The sequence below is a fragment of the Lampetra fluviatilis genome, chromosome 2, assembly GCF_964198595.1.
Source record: "Lampetra fluviatilis chromosome 2, kcLamFluv1.1, whole genome shotgun sequence".
In the NCBI taxonomy this organism is placed as follows: domain Eukaryota; kingdom Metazoa; phylum Chordata; class Hyperoartia; order Petromyzontiformes; family Petromyzontidae; genus Lampetra; species Lampetra fluviatilis.
In genome coordinates this window covers 11,651,114-11,673,624 of record NC_136276.1, presented here as the reverse complement: position 1 = coordinate 11,673,624, position 22,511 = coordinate 11,651,114, and the positions used below count along the sequence as shown (strand labels likewise).

General features: G+C 42.7%; 2 protein-coding genes across 6 annotated transcripts in view; both read left to right on the top strand.

The window, feature by feature from the left end:
• Nucleotides 1-12,637, top strand: part of ACVR1 (activin A receptor type 1) — a 39,363-nt gene extending 26,726 nt beyond the window's left edge. For all 4 annotated transcript variants that reach the window (XM_078869305.1, XM_078869295.1, XM_078869300.1 and 1 more), the window contains exons 7-10: nt 2,349-2,624; nt 4,176-4,373; nt 8,981-9,111; nt 10,586-12,637. In XM_078869305.1, coding sequence (XP_078725431.1) covers nt 2,349-2,624; nt 4,176-4,373; nt 8,981-9,111; nt 10,586-10,720 — 740 coding nt within the window. In that variant the 3' untranslated portion in view covers nt 10,721-12,637. The remainder of the gene's footprint in view (nt 1-2,348; nt 2,625-4,175; nt 4,374-8,980; nt 9,112-10,585) is intronic.
• A 5,037-nt stretch (nt 12,638-17,674) lies between these two features.
• The window catches only part of LOC144942408 (TGF-beta receptor type-1-like), a 49,456-nt gene continuing 44,619 nt past the window's right edge, over nt 17,675-22,511 (top strand). For both annotated transcript variants that reach the window (XM_078869272.1, XM_078869265.1), the window contains exon 1: nt 17,675-17,966. In XM_078869272.1, the coding sequence (XP_078725398.1) occupies nt 17,885-17,966 (82 nt within the window). In that variant the 5' untranslated portion in view covers nt 17,675-17,884. The remainder of the gene's footprint in view (nt 17,967-22,511) is intronic.

Below are 22,511 nucleotides of genomic sequence, written 5' to 3'. Positions count from 1 at the left end.
GGCTGACATTGTGTGGAGATACTGTCATCCGGGAGTGAATTTATAAAGGGGAAGTAATTATTATATATATAAATTATATCGTAAAAAAAACTTGACATTTGTTTTTTAGCCTATGTTGCTCCAATCTATTCTGTGACATTCTGTTGTTCGAAATAACCTTGGTGAGAGTGTATGCCCTTGCCTGTTTCCTGTTCTGATCTGTATTTTACTGATTTCTTCATGCAATCTTAATGTAAGCAATTCATTCAATATTTAATTTTAATTCATATGCATTGGTTTGTGAGAGCTTGAATAACTGTTTTAAAATGTATACAAGTCAGATATAGTGGTACTTGATATTAATTTGTCATTTTTAGGATTTGATTGTAGCATCTATGTGGTCGTTGGTTGAAAAACCTTCCCAAATCCAGTCCACTCACGTGCGCTTGGTTGGCCTCTAAATTGCCCATTGTGCTGTTCCCAGTGATCTTCGTGACCGATTCATAAACGATGTTTGCGATAGGAGGCTCTGTAATTCTTCAGATGAGTGCTGTCTCCCCTTTTCGAAAAGAATAACGATGGTGTCATCATTCCACGATTGATGAAATCTCATTTGCATCGTTGCACTTAGATATTGGATACTTGAATGTGTGGCTTACATTTATGCTGATGATGCTCTTTAAGCCACTGCCATCAATTTTCAGTGCCATCCCACGGATACCCAAATTCTGTGGCATGAAAGTCCCAGCAAGGTTGACTGACCTGTAGTTGGTACAGCGTTGTTGTTGTTGTTGTTTTTTACGTTTCACAGTCCATCAGTGTATGACGTTTTCAATGCATACTGATTCTCACATAAACCACGCATGTACTTTCCCACATGAATAACAACGCATAATTGCATTTATTTTTGCAACATTAAAAGCAATTAAGTAGCAAAGTGAAGCCAATTTGGCCCATTTCATGTATGGATGTTGAACTTATTTCACACCGTACGTAGCCAACCGTGGTAATCGGAGGGGTGGGAGGGGACCACAAACTTAACACGCAAGGCGTGTTTTATTTGTGAGTACAGTGAATAGACAAATATTCTCGTTTGCTCCACAACGCGCTACGAATCCGGTCACCTGAGTTTGATTACCAGCTTCGGCTAACATCAGTGGCTCATGATATCTGAACCGAGAGTCCTACCTTAGCCACGACCCCATCACCACAATCCGCACTAACAAACCCGCACCTCCGATTGGCCAAGATACGGTGCAAAAGAAGTTCAACATACATACATGGGCAAACAAACAAACTTCTCTGTTTATATTCGGTAATGGATTTACAAAGGGTTATAAGTTATTTCATAATTACTCGAACCTAAAAGTGTATGAACATTTTTCGATTTAAAGCTTTCGTGACTCCAGGGATTCATCTTCTTGGTTCTTTCGGTAAAGTCACGTAGAAGGGAAATAATAAAGTAATAAAAATACAACATTTGTATAAAATATTTTTTTATTTTGATTTATTATTTACCTTCTACGTGACTTAACTGAAAGAACCAAGAAGATGTACAAACATTTATCGTTCAAAACGTGTAATGGGGTTAAGCGCCGTCCAACCATAGAGATAGAATGCGTGCAATTATAGCCATTCGAAATGTAATGGTGAACTATATTTCCGTCCCACCTTGCTCATTGTAAAATAATACTCGTATCCTCATGCATTAAAATAATATTTCATTAGTTAAGCATAATTTATATACACGGTCATTGAGTTTGAATATATTCAATATGAAATTTACCAGAGACCCAGTACCCTTTAGAAAAATGGTCACAGAGGTTCAGTAATACATTAATGACTATGTAAATAACTGCTTGTATTAAACATTGTATCCCTAATCTATAGAGCATGTGTGTACACGCTTACAAATAATTAAACCACACTGCCTGCAACTAAATCACCCAGTGCCTGATCCTGTCACATATCGAATGCTAAGCAGGCTTTGAGCCTGGACAGTGCTTTCGGAATGGTGACCACCGTTATAGGCGGTAGGATTAAATGTAGGGTTGCAGAGGGCAGTGTCACATATTCCCATTGTACCTCTACGCTCCTGCGTATATGCGGCCCTACCTTCACCAACAATTGGTGCCGACTAGTTTGGTGAAGTATGGTCAATTAACCTTCGCGGTCCCCTTGTGGCACGGAGGCAACGACCCTTGCCCTGCGCTGGATCGACGGCAGCCTTGCACAATTACACAAACCCACAGTGCGCCGTTGCGGGACCCTGTGGTTCCATCGTGCAACATCCATCTTTCCTTATTTTGCGTATCCCCCTTTTTTTGTTGCATGGAATCATCGCCGCCCGCTCGCCCACGGTGGCGCAGGTTTCATCGCATCAGACATGACATCGCGCAACTCGAGCACGCAGCTGTGGCTGGTGACGCACTTCCACGAGACTGGGTCGCTGTACGACCACCTGCACTCGGCGACGCTCGACGCGGCCGCGTGCCTGCGCCTCGCGCTGTCGGCCGCCGCCGGGCTGGCGCACCTCCACGTCGAGATCGTAGGCACGCAGGGCAAGCCGGGCATCGCGCACCGCGACATCAAGAGCAAGAACATCCTTGTGAAAGACAATGGGCAGTGCTGCATCGCCGATTTGGGTAGGAGCGGTGGTGGGGAGGAGGGGGTGTGCGCTTGGGTGTGCATAACCTGTTACGACTTTTTCATGGACCTATTGCCAAACCTGTTATCTTTGCAGTGAGTGAAAGTATACATAACTAACTGGACACTGAAAGTCATTAAATAAACATGCACTGTATGTCTGTGCTGTTGGAGGTTGCTCTATTCGCTGTTTCTGGGTTGGTTTGCTGGTGGTGTAAGAAAAATGTAATCTATGAATACTGATATTTGTTTTACATAATGTGCAGACATACGGCTGTGACTACACTCATATGTAGTTTAGAAAATTACTTTTGGAAAATGTAACCTGGTAATTCTCCATATGTACCTGTATTATATATATATTTGTACATATAGATGGCAACAGAATATCGAAGTTTTGTACAGTTATCCTTATAAAGAGTTAAATTGGCAATGGACACATTTTTTTGTGCCTTTACGAGTTGTTTACGGCGCAACTGAATCGTGGCGGCATGGGAACATTGCCTTCATGTTTAACAATGCACCGGTATAAAGCATTGCCAAACGAGCTGCTTCCCAACAGCATTCGTTTTTGGGGAATGTGCAATGATTTCATGTGTAATCTTTTTTTTGTATAATATTTTCTTTGCCAATGTTTACCCAAGAAAGCCTTGTTGAGTCTCAGGACTCAAAGGGCCGTGCCTCGGATTGTTTTGAAAATACCATTAATGAGTGTCTGTCATGTGCGACCAGTATTACGTGTTTCATATTTACACCGGATGTTATTTACAGGATGTACATTCCTTAATGGGTGGTGGCACTTGCTAGAGCACTTGACTAGCAATCAGAATGTTGTGAGTTCATATACTGGTCAGGGTTCAATAAGATGAGTAACCATTTTGTGGGGAAGACAACAGTGTTTGACATTATAGACTGGACCTTGTCATGGGGATGGGTAATTTCCACTTTTAACTTAGATGAGCGCTATCCATGGTAATTTGAACAAAGACACTTTTACTTGACTTTGCATGTGAGGATTATTGTGGGGTGCGGCACAAACCCCTCGGCCCAAGTTGGATTCCTGGCCATGGCTAACATTGGTGGTAATTATCTGAACTAGTCCTGGACGTCCCCTAGGATGACTTGGCCTTAAATGAATACCTGGTGCAGTGTGTAAACATCAGCACTGGGGAGGCAAAGGCGCCTGGATGTGGTGCTGGCAACATTATGCAACCGGTCCACTTGTGTGCCATGTCTGCCTTGCATAGGTTCTCCATAACAGCAGTTTCCACAACAGCGTGTGTCTGTTCCACGTAGGGGTGCTTGTGTTTGTCTGTACGTATGTTGAACTTCTTCCGCATCATACGCAGCCTACCATGCTAATCGGAGGTGCGGAGGAAAGACAACAAACTAAACTAAACAATCTAGATTCAAAAGTGCATAGCTCCAGTGACTTCCTAATATCGGAAGGAAAAGCGTTCCAGACGGCCGCAGAACCGCATTTGAAAGCGCTCGATGCAGTGACCGTCTTTAATGTGTAACGCCCGTTACCCTTTCTCGCGTGTGCGCAGGGCTCGCTGTCATGCACTCGCAGATGACCAACATGCTGGATCTGGGGCAGAACCCACGCGTGGGCACCAAGCGCTACATGGCACCCGAGCTGCTAGATGACAGCATCCAGGCCGATTGCTTTGACTCGTTCAAGCGAGCTGATGTCTGGGCGTTTGGCCTTGTCCTCTGGGAAATCGCCCGGCGCACGGTCAATAACGGTAAGTAGATGCGTCGGTAGCAGGGACCCGTGTTCAGATCGCGGCTCTGGCTCAATGCCCACGTGCCTACGTATGGGCCGGCCGTTACATAATGTTCGTTCCAAACCCATGCTTGAGAGAGATGAGTTACCCTCGCGTTGTTTGCCGATTTACCATAAATTGCCTTCAGCAAAAATATAATTAAACAGACAATGACCTCCAATACTTTCCACCATTGTCAAGGTTGCAGAATGAAAATGGCACGATGATAAGTTAATTTATCTGCAGTGAATAGTGTTCAATTTGAGATTAGCAGGGTAATGGCTGGAAAAACTGAAGGACCCTTCAACGAAGCAGTTTGCACAAATTACATCCCTGAACTGCGCTCTCATGTGACAATGTGAGAGTTGAAACTCGTTAGCATGGTTTCTTTAGCAGACATGACGCATTCCCTCCTCTAGTCTTCAAACTCCAACCTGAAGAGGCGCATCCCCAGAATAACCAGAGGTGAAAGGGTTTTGACTACCGCACATCATGTCGTCCCCTAATGATTTCACCAGAAACGTTAACACTTTTCAAGGTACCACAGCACGAACAAAGCTCTACTTGAACAACAATAGAAAACGAAACAAACACACCTGGGTAACAGAAAAAACTCGACCTTGTATCGCAATGTCACCACACTTCTAGAAACCTTATATGAAAGCGGGGATGGCAGAGGAGTGTGGAAAACATGTTGACGAACTTCTCAAGAAAGCGAGCTGACATAAGTTACGAAACTTGTTTTCATAAAACAACTCCACTTGCAAGATCTCCTTTAATATTGATCTTTGAATCTACATCAGAGCCTCCAGCCCTTTCAAATTGTGATCTCAGCAGAAACCCAGGTGCCCAGGCAATAATGACAACACAAATGAAAAAAGGCCCTCCCAGGTTGCTGGTTGACAAAACCCAGGAAACTGCAATGGCTTTGAGTCTGCTGTCCCTTGGCATCTCAATAATATTAGCATCTCAAATGGAGAGCCTGAGCCAACATGAACTCTTCTCCTCTTGCGTATGGCAAAATGTTCAGGAGCCAAATGTCAATGTTGAGGTCTGCTTGCCACGAAAGGGGGTTCTGTGTAATGTTGCTATTTCTCAATTGAAGTAGTGCAGACTACAGTGGTTTACTACATGGTCCATATTTTGGGTTGCATGACCACAATCACACTAAGGCTTGTCTTGACATTTCCATTCATTAAGGAGATGTATGCATTGCCCGGTTGATGTTCTGATGCGGTTGATTGTTAAACCAATGTTTTCGAAGAATGTCAAGCATCAATATGCTGCTTGTACACAGCCTCTCCCTCCTCCGATCCCCATACAGTACAAACAAATAAGTGTCCGGACTTTAAAAACTCTGCTGTTCTATCCGATAGAATAATAGAACTCTGACATATCTGGCTTGGGCAACCTACATTGCTTGTCTGACCCGAAAGGCTTGAGATGGAAAAGAGTGGGAAAAAAATCTCCCAGTTCATTTGGAATTTGGACATCACCTTTTTAAAAAAGCAAGGTGATGTGCAAAGGACCATCTTGTCTTTATGCAAAACTATGAATGGTAGATTCATCATCAATACCGTGTGAATTGTGAAAGTGATTTCCACCAAAAAAGCCACCAGTGTTAGCAACGAGTGTTAGCCGCTTCAAACGGCAGGCACCCAGAAATCAAAGGGTGGCTCACAGAGACCACTCGGCACCTTTGGGCAATTCCAAGGTGGAACCACGAACCTACCCACCGGATGCTCTGCCCTTAAACCTGGATGTCAGGGGGGGCATCCCATCGGCCAACGTGGAGCCTCAATGACGATCCTGACCCTGTCCTAGCGCACCTTCTGCAAAATCTTTGCAATCAATGGAAAGGGGGGTGTAGAGAAGGACACCTCCAAGTGTAACTCCTCCCCACGGGCATCGTCTCCACCCTCGTTCTCCTCTTTTTCCCTCGAGTTCCGTGGTATATTTCTCTGCAATATATATCGACCCATCTCGGGTGTCAATCCTTGATTGTGTGTCCCGAATGTCTGGTGGAAGGTTTTAGCTCTAATCGGTATCACACTTACACACTCCAACTCAAACAATATAATTATTAATCATAATGTTGGTCGTGAAAGCCTCCGCGTGAAATCACGTGCATTACTCATCATTAGAAAAAATGTAGATGTCCTCTTTCTCATTGCTTTGAGGTCAAAATATGAGCTGTAATTTTGAGGCTATATTGGCCGTTTATAAATACTTAATTAGAGCATGAGAATACATTCTTTACAAATAGGAATCATTTGTAATACTGCATGGGTTAATTGAGAATACAATTTCGGCAATAATTTTAAAATTAGGATGAAAAAGAAAAAATCAGTACAGTACATCAAAAACATAATTTATGCTTAATGCATATCCCAAATTCTGTACGGCTACAGTTGGTTTTAGCTTTTCTCTCCCTAAGTGTAAACGGCTCCCCCGAATACAACTGTCCTCACCAAATCAATGTCCACAATCAGCATTCTTGTCTCTACTCCAACATTCCTACTTGTCTTTATTTTTTCAAGAAGCAGACGCGAGACTTGTGAGCTGCGGTTACATGGGTTGTTGATCATTGGGCGACCTTGCTCGAATGAACGCATGCAAATTGGGTGGCGGGGGAGCCGTAATTGAATGCGACCCAAAAAAAGAGCACACGGGATGTTTTATCACACCGAACAACGCCTGTATACATTCCTGTTGATCTTAAACAGATACGTGATGCAGGTATGATGAGTCTTCATGCTGATGTATGAATCATTTTATACTGCACGGGGAATGTGTTTACATTTGTGTAAGCCCAGTGTATTCAATGCTTAGAGAAATACTTGATGATATTTAGTTTTCTCTCAGAAAAAAAAATCAGTTTGCATTGTGTGCTTATTGTGTGCTCATCAGCGTGCCGCAGTGGCGAAATGTGAACTCCCTCACCTGGTATATGGGTGGTCGTGGGTTCGATTCCAACCCCGATGCCTGTATATTTGGAGTTTGCATGTTCTCCCCGTGGTCACGTGGATTTTTGTCGGGCTCCTTCGGTTTTTCCTCCACATTTAGAGCATTTGGCTGCGAGAAATTTCCTCATGATAAACCACTTCGTTAAGCTAGGTCGCTTCTGAAAAAGCTATACAGCTCTGTAGGCCTTACCTGGGCAAATAGTTTATTATTTGTATGTCTTGCACCAATGTTTCACTATTAAGACACAATCCAATAGTGTCTCTGAGGTAATTGATTAACTACTAACCTTGTGATGAACATGTAATGGGAATATTTAATGTTGTGCATGTATACAATTGATTTCCTTAATCAAGTTTAAATAACGATATTGATATTCCAGCGTAATCTAATAAGACTTCGCGTAAAATGTGTTGAACCTGCTGTATGTGCATGAAGTCAATTGGTCATGTGGTCTGTAAAGCCACGTGAATATTGTGTGTTTATTAGAGCTGGGAGACACCTAGCCTGGATCCACGATTCCATTTCATAGCTTCGGTAATTTCTAACGGGATCGTGAGGTTAAAATAATTGTGAAATTGTGGTGGGGTTGTGCGATGTTGAACCTGGAGGACCCGTGGGATCTCGCCAGCCCAGGAGAATGCCCATTAAAATGTATGGCCGATGCCTCGTGAACAATATTCGACTCAGATTCTCTGGCATGACATTTAGGCAAGGCAAAAAGGACTTTGGGGCCAGGATATGCCTTATGGAGGCCGACCTGGGCACGGTTCTTTCCCATGCCAAAGGCGTGGCTAGAATGTATGGAGCAGCTTTAGCCTCGGTGATACATAGAGCAACGATGTGTGTAGCCCGGCATACATGTGGCAGCTACTTGTGTGCGTAGCCTTGACAAGAGGTGCACGAGACAATTTGTGTATGGCGGTGGTTACGTCATCTTATTGACGAATGTGTTGAGTTTATAATTCATGAGGTTTCTAAGCATTGCTGCTCTGCATATGTGCACGGAAAAAGCTACACAATATACATATACGTGGTATGGAATTCGGTGAATTGGTGTGCCACAGTAAATCACGTGCTCTGTTAGTACTCCATCTCGTGTTTTTATGGGATTTGCCTGCAATGTCTATAGGAACCATCTGGGGTAGAGTCATAGCAATTGAATGGGATTCCTGCACAAATTGCCCAGCTCTAGTGCACATATGTGATAGTATCATTCCTTTAGAATCAATACAAAACACAGGCATCTTTATCATTGCTGTTGATGCGTTTATTTGGCTTTTTATGTAAAAAAAAATCCTAAATATCTGTTTATCTTTGCAATCCATTCTATGCAGTATCTTCGCTAGAAGATTGCATTGTAGACCTAATGTATTCCATTATAGCCATTGATACAACTAAATTACAAATACCATTATGTAAAGAAATGTGTGGTGGTAGTTTATCATTTACATTGTGATTAGGCCTCATTGCTTAAATGCATTTTAATGGTGAAGACAGATATATCTTAAACCTTTCATTTTGAGGTTTTTCCAAAAGCAGTGGTTCCAGTGAAAGAGAGGTCTCTGAACTAATCTAACTTGGCATTGACCTTTCTGTGCACGAGGGTCTTTTCCACACAGGTATTGCTGAAGAGTACAAGGTCCCCTTCCATGACATTGTGCCATGTGACCCGAGCTTTGATGAAATGCGAAAGCTGGTGTGTGTGGATCAACAGCGACCCACGATACCAAATCGCTGGTTTTCTGACCCGGTGAGTACATCTATACACCCTACTAAAAAAAAAAATACAAGGCAGATGAGCTAGCCAGAACATTTCATACTTCATTTTGGTTCCTTGAGTCTTGGACACTCAGTGCGGTGAAGTATGGCTAAACAACCTTCATGGCTGCCATGGTGTGGAGCAGGGGGGGAGGCAGGGGTGGCAGGACCTCACCTGTCGTCATACTCCAATGAAAATAGCTGTTACGAAAAGTGAAAAAGAAAGAATAATAAAATAAATATTAAGATTTTTCCACTCATTTGTGTTATAAATGTCATTTCTGTACGATTTCAATCATTTTTATATTCAAAATCGCCAAATTTGCGAAGCTCCGCTGCAAATACAGGAAGCGACGAGAGGTGAGGCAGCGACGAGCCCAGCCTCCCCTCTGATTGCGCAACCCCTCAGTAACTGGATGGAGCGCGGGCAATAAGCGCGTGCCTGTTACTATCTCAGTATGTCACCAATGTAATGTTTGTAGACCCCTTCATTTCATGTCCTCGCCTTCCACACTCCAGGTAACTTATTTCACGTATGTGTATAAAGATATTTAGGCTCGCTGGTCTCGTCATGAAACTGCAATGAAAAAGCACCAGGGGAGGCAGCTATCACATCTGCCTCACTGAGGGGGACGTGTCTAACATGCCCCCCTCAGTGAGGCCTCCGTGAGGCCACGCCCCACTCAGTGTGTGAATCTGGCTCTGACACTAGCCAGTGCCTCCCCAGCCATTGACCTCACCGCACGTCACTGGTGTGGAGGGACTTTAATCCGGCATTGTATTGGTAACGTACTGGAAATTATACGTATTTTTTATTTAATTAAATGTGTAAAAAAAAGTCAAATGAGAACATTATTACAATAAACAAGTATTTAAGATCTTGGAAAATAAATGCTAAGGTACTTTATAAAAACATATTGTAAATATTCACGTAAATACATTTGCAGTTTTGGTGAACTTTAAATCTGCCTATGTTGGTTTACCTACAGCTGAAAATAGCAAATGTCTTCTAAGAAAAGTAATAAGCAATAAGCACACTTAACGGGCACAAAATATCAACAAAGAGGTATTATCAGTATTCAATGTAAACAATTTAATACTCCTTGTTATTAATCAAGTGAGATATGGTTTCAGACATGGCTAAATAGTTCTAGTTGCTCATATTAAGTAAATAAAGTGTAATTCTGTTATATTTCAATGGCGTTCCATTTTTAAAGTAAAGCTTACCTATACAAATATAGATGTTAAGTAACCTTATGTGTATTTATACCGTTATTGGATTTGATATTAAAGTCTAGAACAATATTCCATGTAAATAGATTGCTTAAAAAATATTTTTTTTTAATTAGGCAACGCAAAAATAACGTCTGGTCATTTATGAAGGTAGTTTGACATCTCTGGATTTGTGTGTGTTCATGTGATTCCCTCATTTGCAATTGTTTTTTTCCCCTCTTTGTGGAGTGTAGATGTTGGCAGCCTTAGCTCGGGTAATGAAAGAGTGCTGGTATCAGAATCCATCCGCCCGTCTCACTGGTCTGCGCATAAAAAAGACCCTGGCTAAGATTGACGGGCAACAGCACAAGATCAAGGCGGATTACTGAGCTTGTGATGCTGGCTATGATTGGAGAGTGAGAAGAGACTTGAGCCTGGAAAACGACTGAAGCAGTTGACTCATTTCTAACAAAACTAAAAGTGTTGCTTCGTGGCAGCAGCAGTCTACAGTATTACATGTGTTGTTCCTCGCGTGTGTTCAATAACACTAATGTTGCTTGTTCCATTGCAAAGTGATAGATGCATGCTAAACAGAAGGACATTGAAGTTTCGACAAGTAAACCATGATCAAGTGCTTATTTTGTTATCGCATTGACTAAATGCGATGTCGCTAAAAATGTCAACTAATCCACGATATGAATATAAAAAAGTTTCATATTCTTGGTTCTTTCGGTAAAGTCACGTAGAAGGGAAATAATAAAATCATATTAATATAAAACAATACAAATTATATTAATATTATTTTATTATTTTCCTTCTACGTAACTTTACCGAAAGAAGCAAGAATATGAATCCCTGCAGTCACGAAAGCTTTAAATCAAGATAAAAAGTTTCCTTTAAAAAGCACCAAATAATAAAAATAAAACATTGCTATTTCTCAATAGCATTGAGAATGGTATTTCGTGGAAAGCTGTAGACAAGGTTCATAAAATTAAATATTAAAAAATGTCTAATCAAGAGAAAATATTTGTGAAAATAACAAGACGAAATAAATAAATACATTATTTATGTTTAATTGTAAACTTTACAATAAAACCACGTGTTCTTTGCAAGACCTTTCCCATGAAAAATTGTAAAAAAATAAATTACTCTAATCACAAGTCTGTCTTGGATAAACACTCATTTGCACGAAGACTGTTGTTGTTCAGGCTTTAGTTCACAATTCAAGGTTTAATCTTCAGACATAAAAAAGGTGCCCGGTGCATGTGGTTTTCAACACTATGTGTAAAGATTTAATGTGAAATGCACTTTGACAAATCCATTTCCTAATGTAATGCTGTCGTGTGATTGTTCCATAGTGGGTCTTATTTCTTCTAAAGTTGTTGGCTTGTAAATTGTTATCAATGATCTTAAATATTGTATTATTGCATCTATTGTAAAAAAATGTATAGTTGTATTTTTATAATAGCATGCATCTGTCCACATAAAAAAAAATTAAAAAATCCACTTTGTCAATCATTCTACATTTTATCAACTTCTACAAACGTTCACGTACTTTTTTAAACTATAGTTTTTATATTGCACTAAACTGGCCCATATTTGACGTGCCCCCCTCCCTACCTTCCTCACTTCATGTCACGTACTTCATTGTCGTAAGCACGTAAAACAGTGCACAAATTGAACGCGACATGGCAAAAGATAGCCATGAAGCAACCACGTAACGTTGTACCATATCCATGTTATATATAATAAAATGCAATAAAATGTTTTACATTTTTGTGCGTGTTATATTCTGCATGTTAGTAGCATGAAGAATATTCTGTAAATTGTATTAGCTATTTTCACCTTGTGATCATGTCGCTTATTTATTTTTAATATTTACTTTTTTATTGTTCTGTACTATTAAATATTTTTTCATTATTGCTAATATTTTCACAAACTTGTTTGCTTTTAGGATGCTTTCATTCAAAGTAGATGTCAAACAGAAACGGTATACCGCATCAATACAAATGTCATGTTTTCTGTATCAACCATGCAACGGTATTATGTAATACATTGGTAATTGTGAACATATTCGAAATGTATTGTGTAATTTACACTCTTTAATATTTTAACTAAATACAAAAATATCACTGCATACAATTTTGTACTCATGATTTGTCAGTTTTATTCAAAGTGTGATCTTTTGAGGGCAGTATTAAAGTGTTGACTCTTAAAAATGGTTTTCAGTACCATCCTGTTTCCCTTGATATGTTCTCATAATTGTATTATTATGCTCGTTTACCCACGGAAAGCCTGAGTCTCTGAACTCACACTAGGGGTGGTATTTTTCATGTACACTATATTCCAATTGAGAACATACAAAAAATATTGGTAGCTTTTCAAATTTGGTCTGGTATTGACACACATTGACCTACCGATGTGATTGATGTCACAATGGCAACTATGAAGCAGACGACACGTATTTTTATGGGCGATATGCCTGCAGTATTAAGCAGGGCGTCCACTGGATTTGAACCATAAACCTCTGCAAGAAGCAATGAATGCGCAACACTGAGCCATGTCACCGCCCAATGTTTGATGATATGCGGTGTAACATACGTCCAAAGAAAAGATATGATTTAGCTACGAAGCCATACATTGTGAACTTGTGTGGCATGTTGGTCAAAATATTAAATTATGGCCAGTACTGTATAGACTCTCCAGCCCCAGAATTGCAGCTATACGTCACAATTGCATGGGGTAAGCTTAAACTGCCCATGAGGTGTACGATTTTAACAGTTTTGCAATAGGAGTGAGGCTTTCATCATCAGCCATGGTCTATCCACTGTTGTGGTGAAGCCCTCAAACCCACCATGCCGACAGCTTCCTGCATTGTCTCCCGATGCTGCACATCTCGTGCAGAAGCTGACCTCGTCACTGGCCACAGTAGTCCGTTCAGGAGCATTCGCTCCTTTGGCTGTCAACCTATCACCAGTTTTGTCGATTGTTCATAATCTCCGTTCAGTGATGTTTCCTCCGTTTGACACGGACAACTAACTGCATTGATTTGAGCAGACTGAGAGGGGCAGATTGTTCGGTTTCGTAATCCTTCCCTCGCCTTTTCTTTCCCGGCCTCCCCACCCCCAATCCTTTGTTCGTTTGCTCTTTTGGTTGGTGCTGTAAATTAGCCTGGTGTAAGAATGCAAAATGGCTATCCAATAATACTGTGAATAAGGTTCTTAGACAATCGATTGGGTTTTCTTGTCGAAGATATTGGACATTAAGACAGTATTAAAGTTATATATTTTTTCTTCTTGGTTCTTTCGGTAAAGTCACGTAGAAGGGAAGTAATAAAATAATAAAAATAAAACACAATAAAATACGTGACTTTACCGAAAGAACCAAGAAGATGAATCCCTGCAGTCACGAAAGCTTTAAATCGAAAAATAGATATTTTTTATTCCGCTGTGATTCTTGCCTGTTTAGCTTAAAGTGTAACTTGCATTGTACCCACGTGTGATCGATTGCTGTGTTGTTGGATTTGCGGAGGACAAAAACGTCTCGGGCAATCTAGGGCTTGTCCATCAGAATCAGCTCAATTTGCACCACAATTACACAAGGTTTCCCCTCCATTAGAGTTTATTACAGAGTTAACGGCTACAATGACAACTACGATAGCAATTATTGCGATTATTCTGAACTTACAGGACACTACAACCATTAATATACAATATATACACGTATATTTAATTCAAATATTTTAAATTGAATTATTTCATTACATTCAATACATGTTTTGTTAAATGCGATGTTCCCTCGTGCACAATTACCACTAAGTGTTTGCATAATCTTCTAACATCGTAACAATATAAGTTACGAAATAATATGATTAAATAAAGTAACTAATTACAAATCAATATTCAGTCAAGATATGCTCTCACCAATGATATTCTCAGTGACAGGACAAAATGGCTTGTGAAAATGTTATTGCAGAAATAAAGGCATACATTATATTAAATGTATAACCATTGCTGACACCCTGGTCATTGTAATAACCAACATTAAATGTATTTGAGCAAAACAAGGCTGATATGGAATGATGCCTCAATAATTATTCTATTCATAAACGGGGATACAACTGACTGGTGTGTATAGGCATTGCTCATGAGGATCACTCGGACTATAATGGGCAATTCATAGACCAACCAACCATGATAGCCAGCTGGATTGAGGAACACCTCGTCAAATATCATAATTACAGTACTGTTCTCGTTAAAATGGTGTACCCTTCCAGATGTGCACTTCAACAGTTGTGTAGGTTGTATGCAGATGCCAATCACATGTTGCAGCATAGTGTGATGTAAACCATTTGTCGCTGTGAGTGTAAGATTGCAGTGGATCACGTGGTAATGATCTAAATTATTTTCACGTTGTCAGCATGGATATCCGAAATTTGAGCAAAGAAATGTGGCACTGATTCGTGATGTTTTGTAGGTTGAGGGCATCACGTATCCATTACAATCGCCATGTTGTTGCCTGATAAGTATTACTGCATTAGATTGCACTTTGAATTTCCACAGAATTTCCACAGATTTGTCCCACACTGGGGTTGGCGTTCTCTATCTATACGCCATTGAAGTTCTGCCATCGAGTTTGTGTTTGTGTAATGGCCCTGAATATGAATGCAATACAGAATCTGAGCAACGTATAACAATTCGATTTGGCTGAGTTTGTCTATTAAAGCGGCAAAGCAAACGACGGTATTTTGAAATTTTAATTGCACTGGTCCACGCATTTTCGTGGAATAACACGGCCGGGGTGGAGGGTGGATTAAGGGGGGGAGGCGTGAACTCGGGTGACGCTACCACGCAGATGTGCGCGGTGACACCACCACGCGCCTGTCAGCCAGACAGCCAGCAAAACTTTTTCTAACATGGTATGTTATATTCTTGGTTCTTTCGGTAAAGTCACGTAGAAGGGAAATAATAAAATAATAATATGTTTGTATTATTTCCCTTCTACGTGACTTTACCGAAAGAACCAAGAATAAGAATCCCTGCAGTCACGAAAGCTTTAAATCAAATGGTATGTTATAGTTTTATTCTATAATTGTTGTATTGTTACCATGTTATTAGTTGGATTTTTCAAGACCAGGTATTTTTTTTACAATTGATTTCGGTCAGAATTATGACTTCCTGGATTTTTATTCTGATTCCTGGATGTTGTCCTGATGTATTGAAACTAAACATTTAAATTAGGAAAATTCAATCTCAACTTTTTCCTGAAATCTTCAGCATACTTTTGTTCTGCATAATCTTATAACGATCATCTTTAGGTGGTAGAATACTCTAGTTTCCGTCAAGTCGACATTTACTGTATGTGGAAAATTATGGAAAGCATGCTGTTTGTTGTAAAGGGCATGTTAAAAATTTTGGTCTGATTTTTATAATGCAATCCTAAAAATAAAAGGCTTTGAAGTATATTTCAACGCCACATTCATATAATCAGAATTCGTCCTTCACAAAACAGACATTTATTTTACTGGCTTGTCAGCTTGCTAATGAGGTAGCGGATTCACCTTTCGCGTCTTCAGAGGAGCGGTGGTATTTCTTGAGCAAGATATTATTGCTTGCATGTAAATTCAATGCATTAAACTGGGAAACCAGTCCAGTAAGATAGCCTTCGCGTATTATTAAACAAACCGAACGTTCTATTAAGTTGGGTTTTTTTGCACGGGTAAGACGAAACGAATTATTTATGACAGTACTTCTATGAAAAGTAAAAGGTGCAGCCCTTCAATGTCTTGCTCACGCCATTGCTGGCAGAAGAGGGTCCACTGGAGAGAGCTCAAGAGTGACCTACTACAGATGATATTAAAGGCGACTTATTCCACGCTAGCCAGACGTCTTGTGGGAAGTAGGAATATCCACACTGGATCCCACCTCTCGTGATCTGTTGTGTCAAATTTGACAGAAGATTAAATAACAAAAACCCCGCGTCTATTGGTTCAACTGCCGCGCCAGGAGATCGAATTTAACAGGCTGACCTCTGGGTTACAAGTCCAGTGTCTCTCAACCATTAAACCACGGCAGCATCGGTAATTGCTGCCATGAATATGTGTAATTGCTCTGGATGTTAAATTGTCTATTTTTAGAATACAATACAAGGAGACGTCTGCTTATTTTTTACTTACACTCTCCACCACGACGCTAATGATTGTTTTATACGTAGGCTTTCACTACGGATATTATTATTAATTCGTTTATTTTTGGTCAGATATTGTCGTGTAGTTATACAAATGTCAACTATTACCCGCCACCACCCGACATCAAATATAGTTACTACGTGGGAAAAAAACAATATGCCAATTGATTTAATTTTTCAGCAAAGCAGAATATTAAAGAGCAACAAAATCTGAAATATGTTTTACATTAAAATGTCAACATTTGCTTGCTTTTCAACATTCCAATTAGCTGAAAAATCTAATGAATTTGGAATATTTGCCCACGTGACAACTTGGTTTGATTGACTCTTTCGAATGATGGATGGTTATTCGTAAAAAAAAAGACCATACCAACACGATCGAACCTAAATAAACTCTGAAACACGCCGATGATATTGTGTGATGTATTTTTTTTATTCGGGCACAGATGTTAGAAATTTATAAAATAAACACACCCCGTGGGTGGTTATGCCAATGTCCCATTGCAGCAGCAGCAGCGTTCCACAGTAGCCACAGCAGCTGCAACAGCAGAAGCAGCGGCCACATCAGCGGTAGCGGCCACAACATCAGCCACAACACCAGCCACATCAGCCACAACACCAGCCACATCAGCCACAACACCAGCCACAACAGCGGTAGCGGCCACAACATCAGCCACAACAACAGCCACGGCAGCGGCCACAACATCAGCCACAACACCAGCCACAACAGCCACAACAGCGATAGCGGCCACAACACCAGCCACAACATCAGCCACAACACCAGCCACAGCACCTGCCACAACAGCGACAGCAGCAGCCACAACAGCGTCAGTGTCGCGCCTCGGTCGCTGGGAGGCGGCGGCGCGTCTCTGACTTTGAGAGCCAAAGAGCCGCAGACGCACAGCGAGACCACAACATAAAACACAGCAGCAGCAACACCCCACCCACCACCACTCCCACCCACCACCCCCACCACCACCACCCCAACCACCACCACCACCACCACTCCCACCACCCCCACCACCACCACCCCCACCACCCCAACCACCACCACCCCCCGCCCCCCACCCCCACCACCACCCACCCTCACCACCACCACTCCCCCCCCGCCCCCCACCACCCCCACCACTGGGGACAGGCGGAGGGAGGGGGTCGGCTACAAGAGAGCGAGAGAGGCCAGAAGAAGAGAAGCGGCATCGAGGGAAGCCGGATATGCTGGAGCCGTCCCAAACGAATCTCGAGGATCCACGCGAGCTTGCAGTATCATCATCATCAGCATCACCATCAGCAGCAGCATCATAAGCTGTAGGAAGAGAGTGCTCATCATACTCCTGCTGCTGCTGCTGCCCGCTCCGGGCTCCACCACCATGGCGAGGAGCGTCCGAGCCCCGGGGCTCGCGGTGCTGCTGCTGTGGCTGCTGCTGCTGCTGGGCACGCATGGGACAGCAGGTAGAGAGAGAGGGAGGGCAGTTGTTGATGTTGTTGTTGATGATGATGATTCGGTTGTGCATGCTGCTTTTGGCTGCTGCAAATACTGCTGATGCTGTCACTTGTGTTGATGTTATTGGTGGTGGTGGTGTCACTTGTGTTGATGTTATTGGTGGTGGTGGTGTCACTTGTGTTGATGTTAGTGGTGGTGGTGGTGTCACTTGTGTTGATGTTATTGGTGGTGGTGGTGGTGTCACTTGTGTTGATGTTATTGGTGGTGGTGGTGGTGTCACTTGTGTTGATGTTGGTGGTGGTGTCACTTGTGTTGATGTTGGTGGTGGTGTCACTTGTGTTGATGTTATTGGTGGTGGTGGTGGTGTCACTTGTGTTGATGTTATTGGTGGTGGTGTCACTTGTGTTGATGTTGGTGGTGGTGTCACTTGTGTTGATGTTATTGGTGGTGGTGGTGGTGTCACTTGTGTTGATGTTATTGGTGGTGGTGTCACTTGTGTTGATGTTGGTGGTGGTGGTGTCACTTGTGTTGATGTTATTGGTGGTGGTGGTGTCACTTGTGTTGATGTTATTGGTGGTGGTGGTGGTGTCACTTGTGTTGATGTTATTGGTGGTGGTGGTGTCACTTGTGTTGATGTTGGTGGTGGTGTCACTTGTGTTGATGTTGGTGGTGGTGTCACTTGTGTTGATGTTGGTGGTGGTGTCACTTGTGTTGATGTTATTGGTGGTGGTGGTGGTGTCACTTGTGTTGATGTTATTGGTGGTGGTGTCACTTGTGTTGATGTTGGTGGTGGTGTCACTTGTGTTGATGTTATTGGTGGTGGTGGTGGTGTCACTTGTGTTGATGTTATTGGTGGTGGTGTCACTTGTGTTGATGTTGGTGGTGGTGTCACTTGTGTTGATGTTAGTGGTGGTGGTGGTGTCACTTGTGTTGTTATTTGTGCTGCTTCTTGCTTCTCACTGGCGGTTGACGCGTGCAAGCGTCGATGAGGTTGCGGTTCATATTGATGATGATGCTGATGATGTTGGTGATGTTGATGATGCTGATGATGTTGGTGATGCTGATGATGTTGGTGATGATGCTGATGATGTTGGTGATGATGCTGATGATAATGTTGTTCGTCACTGCTACTGTTGCTGCTATTGCCGAAGCTGCAGCTGGTGGTTGTGATTGGTGGTGGTTGACACATTGAACCTTTACTAGCTGAGGTTGCTTGCTATAGATTAATGATGATTTTTGTGGGTGGTGATAATTGTGGTGGCTGCAGTCGCCTGCCAATGCGGCTGTTGTTGTCACCGCTGCTGCTGGTGGTTGTTGTTGCTAAATCCGTGTTGTGAATGAGAGAGGGGACGTGTCGGTGTGTGTCCGTGTGTGTGTGTCCGTGTGTGTCCTCTGGCCTCGGTTCTTTCTCGATTCAATGCCGAGGAATGTTCACAGAGAGGGGGGAAGATGGCGCTCACTTTATTTGCTCACCTCTTGAATGCAACGTGGTCTGGTGGTGGTGTCCGTGCATTGTTGTTGTTGTGTGCGTCCCTGTGTTGTTGTTGTGTACATTGTGTGCGTCCGTGTGTACGGTGTGGTGTGAGCACACACGTGTGTGTGTGTACGTTTGGAGGGAGCGGTAGTGTAGGTGTTAGCGCGATCACCGGATTATCAGAACCCGGCTCTGGGCCTCCCCCTAGGTCGGCTCGGCCTCAAATGAGTAACCTGGTGCAGCGTAGTAAACATCGCCACTGGGGGAGACAAAGGCGGCCGGGCGTGGTGCCCCAACAGTTTGTTATTTGTCTTTGTGAGTCGTATGTGTTGATTATACAGCCCGTGTCGTATTGTGTGTGTGTTGATTATACAGCCCGTGTCGTATTGTGTGTGTGTTGATTATACAGCCCGTGTCGTATTGTGTGTGTGTTGATTATACAGCCCGTGTCGTATTGTGTGTGTGTTGATTATACAGCCCGTGTCGTATTGTGTGTGTGTTGATTATACAGCCCGTGTCGTATTGTGTGTGTGTTGATTATACAGCCCGTGTCGTATTGTGTGTGTGTTGATTATACAGCCCGTGTCGTATTGTGTGTGTGTTGATTATACAGCCCGTGTCGTATTGTGTGTGTGTTGATTATACAGCCCGTGTCGTATTGTGTGTGTGTTGATTATACAGCCCGTGTCGTATTGTGTGTGTGTTGATTATACAGCCCGTGTCGTATTGTGTGTGTGTTGATTATACAGCCCGTGTCGTATTGTGTGTGTGTTGATTATACAGCCCGTGTCGTATTGTGTGTGTGTTGATTATACAGCCCGTGTCGTATTGTGTGTGTGTTGATTATACAGCCCGTGTCGTATTGTGTGTGTGTTGATTATACAGCCCGTGTCGTATTGTGTGTGTGTTGATTATACAGCCCGTGTCGTATTGTGTGTGTGTTGATTATACAGCCCGTGTCGTATTGTGTGTGTGTTGATTATACAGCCCGTGTCGTATTGTGTGTGTGTTGATTATACAGCCCGTGTAGTGTTGTGTGTTGATTATACAGCCCGTGTAGTGGTGTGTATATGTGTGTGTGTTTAACGCGGTGTGTGTGTTTGTATAGATGCGCCAACTGGGGAGCGGTGGGACAGTGGTTAGCGCGCTGCGAGATCGATTTCCCCGCTCGGGGCCAGCATCGGTGACGATTTTCTGAACCGGGCCTGCACCTCGCCGCCTCGATCGATTCGGTCTCAAATTAGAACCCGGCACTCGCTGGGGGAGGGAGACAAATGCGGATGCTGTGTGTCGTCCCGGCCTTCATCGGTGCTCGTCAACAGCACTTGCCCCGATGTGTCTCTGTCTTTTGTATAAGCTGTGTGTTGTACTGTACTGGATATGTGTGGATTGTACACAGTGTGTTGTGTGTGTGTTGTATTGTATATGTGTGGTACACTGTTGTGTGTGTTGTACTGTACTGTATATGTGTGGATTGTACACAGTGTGTTGTGTGTGTGTTGTACTGTACTGTATATGTGTGGTACACCGTGTGTTGTGTGTGTTGAATGTGTTTTTGTATGTGGGGAGCGGTGGCGCAGCGGTTAGCGCGCTGCTACACTCCGAACCTGGCAAGGGAATTGAGTTCGATTCCCACGCACCGCCAACGCCAGCGATTGCGATTATCTGAACGGGTCCTGGGCCTCTTCCCCAAGATTAATTCGGTCTTAAATGAGGAAGACAAAGGTGGCCGGGCGTGGTGCTTGCCACCAACCCCCTCGTGTGCCATGCCGGCCTTCATAGGTGCTCGCTATAACAGCACTTGCCCCCTACAGTCTGTTAAAGGGGCCTTTGTGGTTGTGTGTGGGTAAATAATGGTGGTGAATCCACGTGTGGATGTGCACGTTTGATTTTCGGTGACAATTTATCTTGTTCTATATTTACATTTAAATGTAAAATGTTAATATAGAACGTTTGATTTTCAGTGACTGCATGTGATGTTCCAGGCGAGAAGACGATTGCTTGTGTTGCGATCGAAACGTCGTGATTTTTTTTTAATTTACGTGACCTGACCGAAGGACCCAAGAGTATGAATTCTTGCAGGCACGAAAGCTTTGAATCAAAATTAATACATCTAAAACCATAGCAGAATGTAGGAGTTTCCCATTTTTCAATTGTAGTTTTCAATTTTTTGGCAACTCCAAATGGAGAAAATCTGTCATGGGTCTATTGTTAAAAGAAATAGAAATTTTGAGTTATGACGTCAAAAATTATGCTAAAATCCTATCCTACTCACCAGATCACATTGGCGCATTTAGTCGTGACGATGTAAGTCAACAAAAGATTGGAATAACTTTTTCTCTGCATCAACCTTTGTCTCTGCAGCTCCATGGATAGTGAACACCCAATAGAGCATGAATACAATGGTGTGTGCGTGGTGTGCATTGTGGACTGTGTAAAGTATATGTGGCATGTAGAGTAAAGTATGTGGAGACTGCGTATGTGCAATAGTGTGTTCGTGTAATAAAGTGTGTGTAATAAAGTGTGTGTGTGTACCATGTGGAGAGTGGTGGTGCAGTGGTCATGTCGCTGCCCCTTGAGCCTGGCCATCCGAGTTCAATTCCCGCTCGCGGACAACACCAGTGAGAATTATTTGAACCGGTGTGTAAACATCGCCACTGGAGAGACAAAGGTGGCTCGGCGTGGTCCTGGCCACCCACCCCCTCGTGTGCCATGTCAGCCTTTCATAGGTGCTCGCTCACAGCACTTGCCCCATCAGTCGGTGAAGGCTATCCGGGGGATCTTTGTGTGTACCGTATGCGTAACAGTGTATGTGTCGTGTAGAGTATGCATATTTGCGGTGTATGTTTAATGTGCATTGTATGTCCACGCAGATTGTATCTCACGTACTGTGCATATGTGATGAATACAAGTACAGTGCTTATGTAATTAATGCATGCAGGGGATCAGCATGCACTTAGTGGGCCTGAGAGCCAGCCCCCATCACTGCCTGACCCGTCCCCAGGTCCCTAGGTCAGGCTCCTCTGCTGGACTCTGGAATTAGTCAATGATTAGCATGGCACACAAATAAGTACATCGC